This window comes from Microsporum canis, genomic scaffold, assembly GCF_000151145.1.
Source record: "Microsporum canis CBS 113480 supercont1.8 genomic scaffold, whole genome shotgun sequence".
NCBI lineage: Eukaryota > Fungi > Ascomycota > Eurotiomycetes > Onygenales > Arthrodermataceae > Microsporum > Microsporum canis.
In genome coordinates, this window is record NW_003299162.1 from 1,042,842 (window position 1) to 1,056,681 (window position 13,840).

General features: G+C 50.5%; 8 protein-coding genes across 8 annotated transcripts; 5 read left to right on the forward strand and 3 right to left on the reverse strand.

Moving 5' to 3' along the window:
* Positions 1-723: 723 nt before the first annotated feature.
* MCYG_08319 (conserved hypothetical protein) lies at positions 724-1,435 on the forward strand (the record flags this gene model as incomplete). The annotated part of the gene is made up of 2 exons (XM_002843190.1): positions 724-1,118; positions 1,183-1,435. The coding sequence occupies 2 exons, from the start codon at positions 724-726 to the stop codon at positions 1,433-1,435; spliced, it is 648 nt and encodes a 215-aa protein (XP_002843236.1).
* A 1,277-nt stretch (positions 1,436-2,712) lies between these two features.
* MCYG_08320 (phosphotransferase family protein) lies at positions 2,713-4,173 on the reverse strand (the record flags this gene model as incomplete). Its single annotated transcript, XM_002843191.1, has 2 exons — positions 2,713-3,632; positions 3,681-4,173. The coding sequence occupies 2 exons, from the start codon at positions 4,171-4,173 to the stop codon at positions 2,713-2,715; spliced, it is 1,413 nt and encodes a 470-aa protein (XP_002843237.1).
* Positions 4,174-5,247: 1,074 nt separating this feature from the next.
* Positions 5,248-7,569, forward strand: MCYG_08321 (conserved hypothetical protein; the record flags this gene model as incomplete). The annotated part of the gene is made up of 2 exons (XM_002843192.1): positions 5,248-6,459; positions 6,664-7,569. 2 exons carry the CDS (start codon positions 5,248-5,250, stop codon positions 7,567-7,569), a joined length of 2,118 nt encoding a protein of 705 aa, XP_002843238.1.
* Positions 7,570-7,619: 50 nt separating this feature from the next.
* Positions 7,620-8,467, reverse strand: MCYG_08322 (uncharacterized protein; the record flags this gene model as incomplete). The annotated part of the gene is made up of 2 exons (XM_002843193.1): positions 7,620-8,289; positions 8,343-8,467. The coding sequence occupies 2 exons, from the start codon at positions 8,465-8,467 to the stop codon at positions 7,620-7,622; spliced, it is 795 nt and encodes a 264-aa protein (XP_002843239.1).
* Positions 8,468-8,863: 396 nt separating this feature from the next.
* On the forward strand, positions 8,864-10,121 carry MCYG_08323 (protein kinase domain-containing protein; the record flags this gene model as incomplete). Its single annotated transcript, XM_002843194.1, has 2 exons — positions 8,864-9,255; positions 9,389-10,121. The coding sequence occupies 2 exons, from the start codon at positions 8,864-8,866 to the stop codon at positions 10,119-10,121; spliced, it is 1,125 nt and encodes a 374-aa protein (XP_002843240.1).
* An 812-nt stretch (positions 10,122-10,933) lies between these two features.
* Positions 10,934-11,324, forward strand: MCYG_08324 (uncharacterized protein; the record flags this gene model as incomplete). The annotated part of the gene is made up of 2 exons (XM_002843195.1): positions 10,934-10,967; positions 11,038-11,324. 2 exons carry the CDS (start codon positions 10,934-10,936, stop codon positions 11,322-11,324), a joined length of 321 nt encoding a protein of 106 aa, XP_002843241.1.
* A 108-nt stretch (positions 11,325-11,432) lies between these two features.
* MCYG_08325 (methylated-DNA-protein-cysteine methyltransferase) lies at positions 11,433-11,984 on the reverse strand (the record flags this gene model as incomplete). The annotated part of the gene is made up of 1 exon (XM_002843196.1): positions 11,433-11,984. One exon carries the CDS (start codon positions 11,982-11,984, stop codon positions 11,433-11,435), a length of 552 nt encoding a protein of 183 aa, XP_002843242.1.
* A 665-nt stretch (positions 11,985-12,649) lies between these two features.
* On the forward strand, positions 12,650-13,729 carry MCYG_08326 (hexose carrier protein; the record flags this gene model as incomplete). The annotated part of the gene is made up of 3 exons (XM_002843197.1): positions 12,650-13,049; positions 13,115-13,268; positions 13,324-13,729. The coding sequence occupies 3 exons, from the start codon at positions 12,650-12,652 to the stop codon at positions 13,727-13,729; spliced, it is 960 nt and encodes a 319-aa protein (XP_002843243.1).
* Positions 13,730-13,840: the final 111 nt, after the last annotated feature.

Sequence of the window (13,840 nt, forward strand, 5' to 3'; positions counted from 1 at the left end):
GGGGGTTGGTTTATTTTCCTTCCCCCCCCCCCCCCCCCCCCCCCCACGATTCTTCTCTTCTCCGACGTCATTTCCGCTCTAGTACTCCTACAGAGAGGCTGTGTTCCCATCATTCTTCCTTCCACGTGCAAAATATGTTCTTCTTCTTCTTCTTTTATTTTTCAACAGAAGAACACTTCCTACCCGTTCGTGTAATCGTGCCACCATAGATCAACGAGTTATCTGCCCGACCAATCTGCTGGGTGTTTACAAGTGCATGGGGGACGCATAACCGCTACCTTCACACTTACATCTTCTTATGATCGATTGATCTTCTCGTCGTTTACACCTCAAATCATCCCATTAGTATCCCGGGGCTGTGAAACGCTGGATTGGCATCACTCCTCTCTGTCTTGCATTTGCTTACCTTGTCTGGGGATATTTTTTTCCTTCTCACACTCTCTCCTTCTCCAGCTCCCTCCCTTGTCACGTGTTGCTGCAAAGGCTGCCATTTCTCGTGCCAGGTGAAGTTCGCCTCCTTTTCTCGCAGGTACCTGGAGGATATATATAATATCACCAGTGACCCTCTCTTCCATTCCCTCGCACCTCACCTACATCCAACATACCATTTCAAAGATATTGAAATACTTTTAAAGCCTCTTGTTCAAACATCAAACATTACTCTCTCACCCACGGCTTACCCTTAGCCAATACTACCTATTTCAACAACTCATTTTCCACTCAATGTCTCTTCCTTACCGCCCAAGACCAGCTCCTTACCTGTCTCCCGCCCGTGGCGAGGCCAGTCGGGAAGCCTCAGAGAATACCTACATTACCTCAACACGTCCTCAGTCAGGCTATCTCTCCTCCCTGGCTCCCCCTATGGCCTACTCCAGTTCGACGGATAGCAACAAATCCATCTCCACACCATACAGCTCGCCATCCACATACTTCAACACTATGAATTCATGTCACTCTCCCACGAGCTCCTATGAGTATGATACCTCTGAGTACGAGACACGTAACTCGACGCAGGGGCAGTATGGAAGTCTCTCTACTTCGTCCAATCAGGATTATCCCTTCGACGGCCAGAACATGGTCGACCTCACCTCCAGCCCCAGATCAACCGCTGCAGACAGGTACGTAGCAATCTATATCGACCACGTTACTCAACAGACAACTAATTTTGTGCCACCAATCTAGATCTAGCCAAAGATTTATCTGCCTCTACGAGAACTGTGAGGCCTCGTTTAGCCGGGTAGCAGATCTAAGCCGACACCAAAAGTCCATCCACTTCCCCACTAAAATGGATTGCCCCAAGCCGCACTGCAACCGCAAGGGCTTCTACGGCTTTACTCGTGAAGACCATCTTACCGAGCATCTTCGCCAGTACCATGGAGAGAACTTAGCCAAGCGCAATTCTAGCAAGTCAAAGCGCGCAGAGGCCAAGTGCTAAGTACTAGGTGGTGTCAATGGGCACTCAAGCCCGCCTTGGACCCGTCAGATCTTCTCTTTTTTCTTCAGTTCTTTTCCATAATGCGAAGAAACTGTCTTTTCATAGTATCCTCCTGATATTTCGGCTTTCCTTGGCCTTTTTTTAGGAAGCGTTTACAGAAAGAAACCTCGGCTTCTCCTTTTTGAGCTGGTACTCATCAGCGGATGAACCGATTTGGTTTTTTATCCCCCTTCTTTACCCACTGCTGACATCAAAATGTTCGAGTGGGACTGCCCGTCTCTCTCGAACATTATACTCCATTTCCTTGTTTCGTGTCTTGTGTCTCTACAATCTACCCAGGTCAGAGGTGCTGTATGGACACAATCCACTTTTTCTTCCCACCACCTTATTGACGCACTGATCATGAGGGTGACCGTTCTTATTCCCCTTATTCTTTCCTATGTCCTCCTCTTCTTACGCTGTGTATGATGTTTCCTTTGCCTTCATTTTCCCCTCTTAGCGGTTGTGTTTTCAGAGACTGTCCTTTTTCGCTTTTAATTTTCCTTTTTAATCGCTTTACTTTTCACTTCTCTGTAAATTATTACGTTGTTATTTCTTTACTCCTTTGCTTCCCACATCTGTTCGAGAAATCGCTTTTTGACACTACCACGTACGAGCCTGCCATCACCTGCAGTCTCGAAACCGTCACTCCATCTCGTCCAACTCTAGATGGTGGGCTCTTCTCTCGAACATGGATTTTCTTTTTCCGTTTCCTTTCTTCTCTCTTCTTTTATTATCCCTTTTATCACTACTCCGATTTGCCCTCTCTCACTCTCGGCTAGCGTTCATTAGGACGGGGCTGTGTATAACAGGGGAGTTCATAATACATGGTTCGGTTGGCCGGTCAGATGGTTGGGTGGAATAGGATGGGCAGTGCAGATAACAAAAAAAGATACAACGAGGCAAAAAAAAAAACACGAAAACGACAGCCGTCATGAGGCAGCAGAGTTTATCTTTAGGGGAATTTAATGTTACGGCCCTTACCCTTTAGCTCTGCTTCTGTTCTACTTCTTCTTCTTCTTCCCCCTCCTCTTCTTCTTTCCTAGTTTGTTAGTAGTTGGAATGAGATTTATCAATTACTCTCGGTTATTTTAACGCTTTCTCTCCTTGGTGTATCTTGGAAACAAAACAAGGTTTACCGTTAAGCTTTAAGATTTTTGACTTTCGGGAGAAGAGGGTCCCTGACCCATATTTAGTAACCAGACATCTATAATACAGAAGAAGAAGAAGAAGAGAGGTTAGAGTACAGGAGGAGGGGAGTTATCGCTATCGTCCTTGAAGATCCAGGATCTCCAGAAAAGGCTCCGCAGCCTTTTCTCTGCGTTTGTGTATATCTGTAGCCGCAATCGTTGGGCCATCTCGTAGGCATGCTCAAAATCGTCTGGGTGCGTGCCGCCCTCTCTATCGACCCCAAGAGCTTCCTGTATGTTAGAGAGTATCTCTTCACACTCCCTCCACTCGGTGGCATCATGCAATGCCGCCTTTTCATCCTCGGAGGAGAACGAGATCGGACACGGATAAGGTATCATTTGATCCCAGATCATCGTAAGTCCCACGAGGCCGGCTTTCAGGTTTATGAGGTCAGCATCCCACGGATACCCAGCATGGGAAATGAGATACTGTATCATTCCGAGGCCTGGCTGGCGAAGGGCCTGTAGATGTAGGCCATTCTCCAATCCAGTGGAAGCATAATAGTATCGGTTTGCCTTGTCCAGACGGAGCTTTATGTCAGCTTTCAACCTGTCCACCTCGTTCATCTCATTATAATTATCAGGAAGAACTGGTTCCTTTAAAGATTGTACCTGGGAAAGGTCATGTTCACAAAAGGCTGGATACCCAGCCTGCATGAAGAGTGGAAGAACGGCGGTATCCTGCCAATCGATTATCCCTTCTATCTTGTTTGTTCCGGGAGTAAGAAGGATGTTGGTGAAACTCAGGTCTGGGTGGCGTAGTATTGGTGCTCCCATCTCAGGTTGGGACGGTACCAAGGATGGAGCTATCTGTAGGTACTGGGAGAGAAGCGAGGTGTGTTCCCTAGGGTCGATGTCTTCTTCGGTGGGTAGTAGAAAGGCCCTCCGGGGTCGAGGTTTCCCGTACGTGGATGTCCAGGCAAGCTCTCGACGAGCAGGAGCTGCAACACAGTCCTCAGGCTTGGTCCCTACCAGTAGTCAGATGCTGTATACTCTAGTTGAGAAGGACGACATACAAGGGCCACGGTCGAGCTTCATGTCTGCCCTCTCCCCGTGCCAGAATTGACGCTTGCAAATAGGTCCAATGCAAAAATCACCTTCCTCTGTCTGAATATCCACTCTTGACTCCATGGGTATGTCGTGCCTATTATAGAGGCTTCCGTACGCTGGGAATCTAAAATTGAATATCTTTTTCTCGATATCTACTATTTGCATCATCAGATCAGCCATCTCGGCGGTCGAGAGAGAAAGCCATCTAGAACCAAGGCCGTCACCCCGAAGCCGTTCCATTATAATGTACTCAGCTCCAACAAGATTATCTGATGTAGGCGAATAAGCAAGGATTCGAGGTACCGGTATCTGCAGGGTATTTCTAAGAAGCTGCATGGTGGCGGCTTCGCTGGCAGTCGTCAGGCGTCGAGGGCCAGCAATGGGTGTAGGGATGCGAGCGACTTCACTGCCATCATCCATGGTCAATAGGAATACCTTATTAAATCCTCCTTCCGCCATTTTGATGATCTGAGAACAGTGTGGTCTTTGGGCGGCTTCTGCTGCCACACGCTGCAGCTCTGCAACGTTGAATTTCACACAGTGCTCTTGAAGCCGGACGTCCTCGTTACATCTACACAGACACGGTGAGAACCAGTAGCATATAATGGAAAGAAGGGGGAGCTAACATCCATCGCCTCGAAGTGTTGCGGAAGAATGATTCCGGCTCTATAATCGAGGCGTCTCTGGTGCGTGTGGACAACGACAGCGCTGCTTGTTTAGAGACAGACGCTGGATGGCAAAATCGGCCAGCATGCAGTCTCCGTGTGAAGAAGGGCTGCATGGCTGGTAAATAGTAATACTTCTACTCAAGGACGTGAGTTGCGCCCCTAAGAGTAACGAGCGTAGTGCTGGCAGATACTGTGGACGGCCCGCCCATTGCATTACGCGATGATACACTTCAAGAGCACGATACCAAAGATGAAGCATACATAGATACCATCCAGAGGACGAAGACACTCGCTACCGAAATAGTATAGTCGCTTTTCCAATACAAGGCAGAAACTGTGGGATTATCTGCGACCAATCTTAGAGGCGAGGACACCGCTTCATCAACCCTGTAACTACTTGTCAGTTCTAGCTTTCCGCTCATCAACCATCCAGGATTTAGTCACTCTAAGCCTAATCGCCTATTTAATACCATTTCAACGTTCAAACTATCGAGCACTGAATATTATCCTCCATATTAAATACTTTGGTCATGACTTCACTCCAACCAGCTCGACAAGCTCATAAGAGAAATTCTAAATATTTTATATATCTTAAGTAGATGCTTCTAAAAACTCATCGCATTAACTATTGAACTATACGAACCCTCCTCTGAGTTTTGTGTACAGCTTCACGGTTTTATTCGAGCGCTGCCTACTCCACCCAGAGAAGAGGCAGAAAATAGTATAACTACTGAGGTATGTACTATGTGCCTACTGCTATGGATGCCGGACTAATGATGATCCAGTATCAGCTCCAGACCTCCATCCGTGGGATGCCCTGGACGAACACTGCTTGCTTCCCTTGCGTTCTCTTGCAAGCTCCCTGATGTCGCCGTCCAGGGCTGAGATAATAGACAGCCACCCGATCGGGGACCAGCTGGATAGGTTCCGCGACCTGTATAGCATCTGCCGGCCGCCGTCTGGGCCTGGGAGATCCGTCTCGGGTGATGCAAGCGACGTGCACGCCAAAGACATCAAGACCAAAGTGTTCGCCTTTCTCGTTGCCTTGACGACTCTTCCTGTCTGCCATGAGCTACCGTCTAGAAAGGGCGCTGGCGCCCTCTACGTAGACGTCCTGGGGCTTGCCGCCAGCTTTGAAGTTGAGTCTCTCTTCCCTCTGCTGAAGGCAGTCCGCGACAGGGAGCCCGATGAGACTATATGGAACAAGGTCTACGAGGCCGTTACGGAGTCGACGCCCCCCCCACGTCCGCCGCCACCGTCTTTCCAACAGACGCCATGGGTCCGCAACACAAGCAGCTTCGCCAACTCAAACGAATATCGAAAACACGTGGACGGGGTTCTAAAGGAGGAGCTGGGTGATATATACGTTGACATAACGGGGTTCTACGATACCTTCTTTGGAGATGTCCCAGAGTTGCAGGCCAGGGCGCAGGCGGTCCTCGAAAGATGCATGGAGGGGGAGGACCCGCTGTACCGCGAGGGGATAGGTTGGAGAGCATGGCCCGAGGACACGAAGGAGGCGCCTGTACTGGCCTGGCTGCTGGAGGTTATCGACAAGATCACACAATTCTTCGAGGGTTGTGTATCCGGCAAGCCAATCCGAAGAAGGCCGCTGGCTCAACCTCACAAGCCGATACAGGGCTCTACGGCGGAGCGGAAGCTGGATGTTGGCTTTATGGACGGGACTGATCCTCTCGAGGACGGCAAGTACGCCTGGTCTCAGATTCTTGTTCCAGGAGAGCTGAAGAACGACCCGGGCTACGACACCCAGTCCAGGCTTGACCTAGGGAGGTACGCGAGGGAGGTATTGGCCGCTCAGGACTCTCGCCATTTCGTGCCCGGATTTACTCTCTGCGGGCCGCACATGAGGCTGTGGCACTTTGACCGTCTTGGAGGGATTGCGTCGGAGCAGTTTAATATTAACGAGGAGGGCCTTCGATTTATATCAGTAATCCTTACCTACCTGCTAATGGATACGGAGCAGCTTGGGTTTGACCCAACAATAGTCACTACTGACGTCTCGCGCTATATTAAGATAGAGCGGGACGGTAAGGAGGAGCACCTGGTTATTGATAAGGTGATCCGGCGTGCGGCCTGCGTATCCGGGCGGGCGACAACATGCTGGAAGACGCATCACGATGGAGATAGGTCCCAAACAGCCCTTGTGGTTAAAGACTCATGGCAATATCCGGAGCGTGACGAGGAAGGGGAGTTACTACGCGAAGCTACAGAGAAAGGGGTAGTTAATGTTGCACGCTATTACCACCACGAAACGGTCCAGGTATATGGCAGAGATAACGACGTCCGTAACGGCGTCAGAAAGGGGCTGGACATCACAACGGCAAGCAACTACAAGCCAGCGGGCTCCAGGCCTCCGCCGCGCAGGAGCGGGTCTCGCAGGGGGAGGAGTAGCGGATCCCGGAAACGTTCGTCCACCTGTGTCGAGCCATCGCTGCCACCCAGCAAACGCACACATCCCGGCCCGCTATCTTCTACTTCCAACCGTGTCCATCGCCGTGTTGTCGTTCAAGACTACGGTGAGCCGATATATCGGGCAAGTTCACGGGTTGCCTTGCTCGCCGCGTTAGAAGGATGCATCGATGGGTACGGGTCCCTCTATCAGCAGGCTGGCATGCTTCAGAGCGACATATCCCCCAACAACCTCTTGATCAATGAGGATGCAAGGAACACGTCTTCCTGGACCTCATTCCTGATCGATCTAGACCTTGCCATCAAGGAACAGAGGGACGGCGCCTCGGGCGCGCGGGGGAAGACGGGCACGCGGGCGTTTATGGCGATCGGGGTCCTCCTGGGCGACGAGCAGCACTCCTTTATGCACGACCTCGAGTCTTTCTTCTGGGTTCTCTTTTGGATATGCATACATTACGAGGGACCGACGGAAAGCAAGGCTAACGATCTGTTCGAGAAGTGGAACTTTATGGACACGGAGGAGCTGGCGAAGATGAAACTGGGAACGGTAACCAAGGAGGCCATCTTTATGAAAACCGCCATGAGTAACTTTACGCCTTATTACCAGTCGCTGGTTCCCCATGTCAACAGGCTACGGAGGGAGGTATTCCCGGCGGACAAGCCGTGGGAGAAGGAAGATAGAGAGCTATACTCGAGGATGAAGAAGATCTTGCAGGATGCGCAGGCGGATCCAGAGGTCCTGTTTGAGGAAGTATAAGCCTATACTATATATCTCTAGTATATCTAGTATAGATGACGGCAGTTTCTTCAGATTGTGTTGTATAGATCAGCAAGGGGAGGATAATCTGCTGGATTCTTATAAAAGACCGCCCGACCCATATCCTTGAGAAGCTGTGCCGCCTCATCCATGGTAACAGCCACCCTCCACATACCGGCGAGCTTTCTTACATCGTCCCTGGTCCAACGCTCACACTGGGAAGCCTCGAAAGCCCATAGCCCGCCGGAAGACGGCCATGCAAGCCACCTCCTCCTTGCCGTAACGCTGTCCTGGGTGCCAGTGATATCGCAGTCGCAGTCGCAGCCGCACTCGTCACGGCTACCACAACCGCCCTCGTCAGGTGCCAGTGGCCGCCAGATCGCACCTATCAGGCGAAGTTTATGGGCAAACTCATCTTCGTCTGCCGGCCTTTGCCAAAGGATTATTTCTTCGAATCGGTTTAGACCGATATAATCCAGCTCGGGTGCATTAGCATCAAATTTTTTCCACGCACCTCCGCCAGCCTTCTCGGATGGCCGGGCCTCTAAGCTGGGGCCGCTCCGGGTAAAGGCAAGGCGGTAGTACGCAAGAAGGTGGTTTTCGTTGATGGTGCACTCGACTTCCCCGGTTGCGTCGTCCAAGGCCACCGGTGCCCTTTGCCACCGATGGAGTAAGGGTTGCAGCGCGTATCTGGATTCTGGGTTGTTAAGATACGCTGTCCTGCGTGCAAGAGTGTTAACTCGAGGCCCAAAGCAGAGACAAGAAGTACATACAAGAAATAGGCACCGATCAAACATAAACCCGCCGCCAGCCACTTGCGATATGCCGCTGTGAGTACCATATCCTGTATTGATTGTGCAAGGACCGAGATGCAAGGCGAGAAGAGAGGGACTGGCATTTGGAACTGCGCAGAGCTGAGCCGTAGATGTATATGTTTCCTGTTTCGTTACTGATCTCTCCTCTCTGGGGGATGTATATAGAGTACCGGCTGTCAAACTTGCTGCCTGTTCTATATAATGCCATCCCTGTTAAATGCACTCTTAGGTTAATCCCTTGCATATATCACCTTAGTCAACGACTTACTATTTTATTATCGTGACGCCATCCTCCAACCTCACCTAAGAGGAACATATAAGCATGGAGAAAACCAGACGAACCAGCGTGCCATGCCTAAACCAAGATCTAAAGGTATTAAAGGTATCCTGTCCATAGCTTTGGCATCCGTACTATGGTGGAGTATTCCCGCAACAGAGGCAAGGAACATGCCGGATAAGTTGTTGGAACCTATACGAAGATGGCTGGCTTCTATAACGAAGACCTTCTTTCACCTCACATCAGTACTATGATTAGCCCGGTGACTGATCACACAGGCTCTACATCCCTACTCGACTTTGGGGCATATTGGGAAGACGAGGACTTTCTCGCGCAGGGAGAGCCCGAGCCGAGTGTTCGCTCGCAGACTCTGGTCTACCACCACGAGCGCAAGAAGTGGTGGATTAAAGTGACACTAATTGGCTCGATTACTAGCATATCGAACGAGCGGAAGGTCTCGAAGCGCGAACGACGAAAAGAATTCCAAGACTTCGCCAAAGTAATAGACTACGGATCGCTCACCCTCCTTGATAATACGGTAACTGAGGTGATATTAAGAGAAGAACCGGAGCCGGCGACTGTTATCAGACTAGAGTGCGAAGAAACCCTACAAATAGGATTATAGGGGGTTGCGAGAAATTTGTGATATCAGATTCGAGAGGTCCTCTGAGAGTTATATACCTATCATGCGTGGAATTCCCTTTACTTGATCGGATCAACGTTACAGAATGACGGACAAGGTGGAACTCACAGATGGGTTCTTCCAGGTCTACAGAGCCGGGGTTCCGTATATCCTCAAGATAATATATAGCCCTTTCTACCAGCCCCGCGACACGGACGTCATGCGAAATGAGCTAGAGAACCTTGAATATTTTCAGGGGATATCAAATATTGTGCAAGCGGCCGGGATTGCCGTCGATATAAATCCATATACGACCTCGACAACGGGGGAACAGGTGGTGGTCGGTGCCCTACTGCAGTTCTATAGCGGCGGCTCACTACGGCAGGTACTAGATGATGGTCGTATAAGCGAACACCATTGGGAGCAATGGGCTCTACGGATCGGGACCATATTACGCCTTTTTCACGCGGCAGGCAGGACTCATATGGATATAAAATGCTCGAATATAATGCTTGATGGAGGAGGTGATGCAGTTCTCATCGATATCAGCGGCATTGGTGGAACAACCCACGAGTGGTGCGCCCCAGAGATCCGAGACGAGATATCACCCTTCGACCTTCCATTCGAAGCGCGGCGACTGAACGATATATGGGCATACGGGAAGCTCTTATCAGAAATTGCATCTCATGCTGGTAGCGGCCCCCATGCAATTGCTCTAAAACAAGTGGCGGGATGTCTAATGAGAGAGGACACGACGACACGCATAGGTATATCGGAAGCAATGTCGCGCCTGGAAGCCACCATACCAAGATGTACAATAAGACCCATACTCACATGATTTCGTGGTGCACATGAACCACGAAATCATGTGATGGGCATATGAGGTACGTCCATATGTGGTATAGACCGAGTTTGCTTTTTGCACCAATGCAAAGCCTACGCTATACCCGATTAGGAGTCGCCCATGAGCGGTTCGCAAGCTAATCGGGTATAGCGTAAACCTATGTATATATACACACATAGTAGTCTTCTCTCCTGCTACTGGTTGCTGTCATTGTAAGATGGACTGCTTCTTCCCTCTTTCTCTCTGCAAAACCCTGCACTGGTGCTTGTTGGACCAATCATGCCGTACGAAGCTTGAAAACATCGATCGTCATGTCCTACATTGTATATCGGAAGCCCTCGCACCCAGCTTGGGTCAACCAATGATGAGATAGTACCTTGAGCTCTGGGCTAACGATCTTGTCTCTTACTGGTTGCTGCTATTGTAAGATGGACCCTGCCTTGCATGCGCTTAACGTACTATGCCGCATGCCTGCGAGCCATGCAATGATAAAATGATAATAATAATGTCTTTTTCATGTCTTCAGTGTCTGCTCACCCCTGCACCATGCACGTTTGGCCAATCGCACATTAAAAACCTGCCCAGGACGCTCGTTTCGGTCGAGTGTCATCTCATACCCTTTTAGAATGGAAAATGAAGAAGAAAATAGAAGTAAGAGGCTTTTTATTCTCATTCACCCGGAGGTAAGTAGGAAGGTAGGTGGGAAAGAAGATGTATAAAGGCTGGCATGTCTCCCTCCATGTTGCTACGATGGTCAAGGCCATCCCCATTCCACTTCCATCCACTGTGACTATCTACCCACGAACATGTCTTCCTACAAAGATCTCATCCGCCTGAACGGTACTTATATTCCCTCTCCTCTCCCTCCCCCTCCCTCCCCCTCCCTCTCACGTTGCAGATGGCTGACCAGTGCTTGGGCGGCGGGGGAAAATTACGCCAGGCTCACTCTCCAGCTCCCTTCCCAAGACGAAGCAGGGAGACCAAGTCACTTCCACTAGCTCTACCCGTGCACAAGCCGGTAGCCTTCCAGACAACACCCACGACCGCAATGGCGACAACAACGGCAACACCGACGACCACAATAGCAGCAACAAAGGCAACAACAACAAGAAGCCAGACCAAGCTGTCCCCCGAGGCCGTGACATGGCCCAGGACCTCCAAGGCATAGGCTGTTGGGCAGACAAACGTTCCACTTGAACATAGCTTCTTCTTCTTCTTCTTCTTTTTAATGTCCACTGTTATATCATGTCAAATTCATATAGAGGATAGACAAAAGCAAAGAATCAAACATACACTCGTGACAGCTTAACTCTCCAACACCTCGCCCACGTCAACAAACCGAGTAAAGATCTCTCCCCCTGCCCTCCCCTTCTCGTCAAAGACCACCCCTTCGCCACGCAGCAGCTTCGTCTTCTCCACCGCATACGATCCCCCGTTGCCCCAGCTGCCCTTGTACCCGCCGATGGTGCGGTTGGACGCCAGCACGCGGTGGCAGGGCACTTCGGGTGCAAACGGGTTGGTCTTCATCGCGTTGCCCACCGCCCTCGCGGAGGAAGAGAGGTGGGCTGACAGCGTGGCATACGTCGTCCACTGGCCCCTCGGCACGGAGAGCAGCGTCCGGTACACCCGTCGTCTGTAGGGGGTCAGTGACGGGTGGGATGAGATGCGGTCCAGCTGCTTGCGAAGGAAGTCTGGGTCTTCGCATGCGGGGGCAGAGCTAACTATCTGGGTGGCGGAGGAGAGCGTAGTTTGCTTCTTCCTCTTGCTGACTGGAGTAGTCGTAGTAGTAGTAGCAGTAATGGATGACAGCTTTCTCTTTGGTCTCGTAGACACGGATACGGTTGCTGTCCCGGCCATCCTGTCTGTATAGTGTGTATTCTGTATATTCACGGGTATATCCAAGTGTGTTCACGGGCACATCAAGGCGACTCTCAACGAGGCTCTGGAGATGCTCAGCTTTCGTCTTTTTATCGTCGTCGCGTCGCGATTTGTAAGCTTGTCCGTGTTGTGACCAATCAGAAGCTTCACCAATCATCGCGTAGTCACGTGTTATTGTTTCATACTAAACTTCCTTTTAAGGTTAAACGTTGATGACTAATAAACTTGGCATCGTCAGGAACCAAAACGGGAAAGTCAAACTTTTCTTCTTTTTTGTATATAAAAAGATTAAGGAAGCAGAAGAAGACATCTGGATATCCTCTAGACCTGACCGGGGTCGTCAACAGCCTGCGTTGCAGTTTGATATAGATATCCAAGCGTTGCGTATATCTGTGTTCATACGGCAATACCAATAAATATGGATTGACATCATCGAGATTCACTTCTCCACAACGGACCAAATGCCGGAAAGTTGCCCAGTAGATGTACTGGGAGATCATTGAAGACGGCTTTCGGCCGATCCACCTTGGGCGAACAAATGGAAAACTGCCGTGATACATTTATATACCGTCCCCGGGTTCTTTGTCAACCGTTATATTCCAAAGTATCCATGGGTTCATGGCGACTGACGAATACTCCTCACGATGACACACAAGATTCACCGGTGGAACATCACTCACCGGCTCGAGAAGCGCTCCTTGCTCATCGCGATCAACTGCATGGCTGGACTGTCCATCTTCTTCTTCGGCTATGACCAGGGCATGATGGGAGGCGTGAACAACGCCAAACACTACATCGAGCTCATGGGCATCGGGCACACCGAGACCGTCAACGGATCCAAGAACAGCCCCGTCATCACCGACAGTCTGCTCCAGGGAGGCATCGTCTCGGTGTACTATCTCGGTACCTTGGTGGGAGCGCTGGCCGGTGGCATGGTGGGTGACAGGATAGGCCGGATCAGGTCTATTGCGCTAGGCGCTGTCTGGGGGGTTATCGGGGCAGCGTTGCAGTGCTCTGCGCAGAACCATACCTGGATGATTCTCGGTAGGACTTGAGGATTTAGACTCGACATTAGTTAAATATAAACCCCCCATGCTAATGTGAAGTAGCCCGCTTGATTAACGGGGTGGGCACCGGAATTCTGAATGCGATTGTTCCGGTGTGGGCGACGGAGACGGCAGAGCACAAGTCTCGTGGCCAGTTCATCGCCATTGAGTTCACGCTCAATATCTTTGGGGTCGTCGTTGCCTACTGGCTTGAATTGTCCGTTACATCCTTATTTCCTCTTCCACATTTCTACATAGCTAACTATTGTCAGCGGCCTTGCGTTCCTGGATGACGGCGTAACTGCGTTCCGCTGGCGTTTCCCCATTGCCTTCCAAATCATCCCCCTTCTTCTGTTATTTGCCATTGTCTGGCTCTTCCCCGAGTCCCCCAGGTGGCTGGTCAAGACCGGCCGTAACGAAGAGGCCCGCTACATCCTGGGTAGGCTTCGAGGGAGTGACACAGAAGAGAATGTCGCACGCGCGGAGGCCGAGTTTAACGATATCAAGCAGGTTGCTGCCCTTGAGGAAACATATAGCACTTCCTATCTGTCGATGTTTACTGGCCGTGGGTCGGGGAAGCTGCATATCGGGCGCCGTGTTCACCTGGTCGTCTGGCTTCAGATTATGCAGGAATGGGTTGGTATAGCTGGGGTTACCATCTGTACGCTGGCCCTTTGAAAGAGTCTCGTTCAATAATACCTAACAGCCATAGATGCCCCGACCATCTTCCGCATTGCAGGGTTTGACGCCATAAAGAGCCAGTGGATCAGCGGGCTAAACAACGTCTTC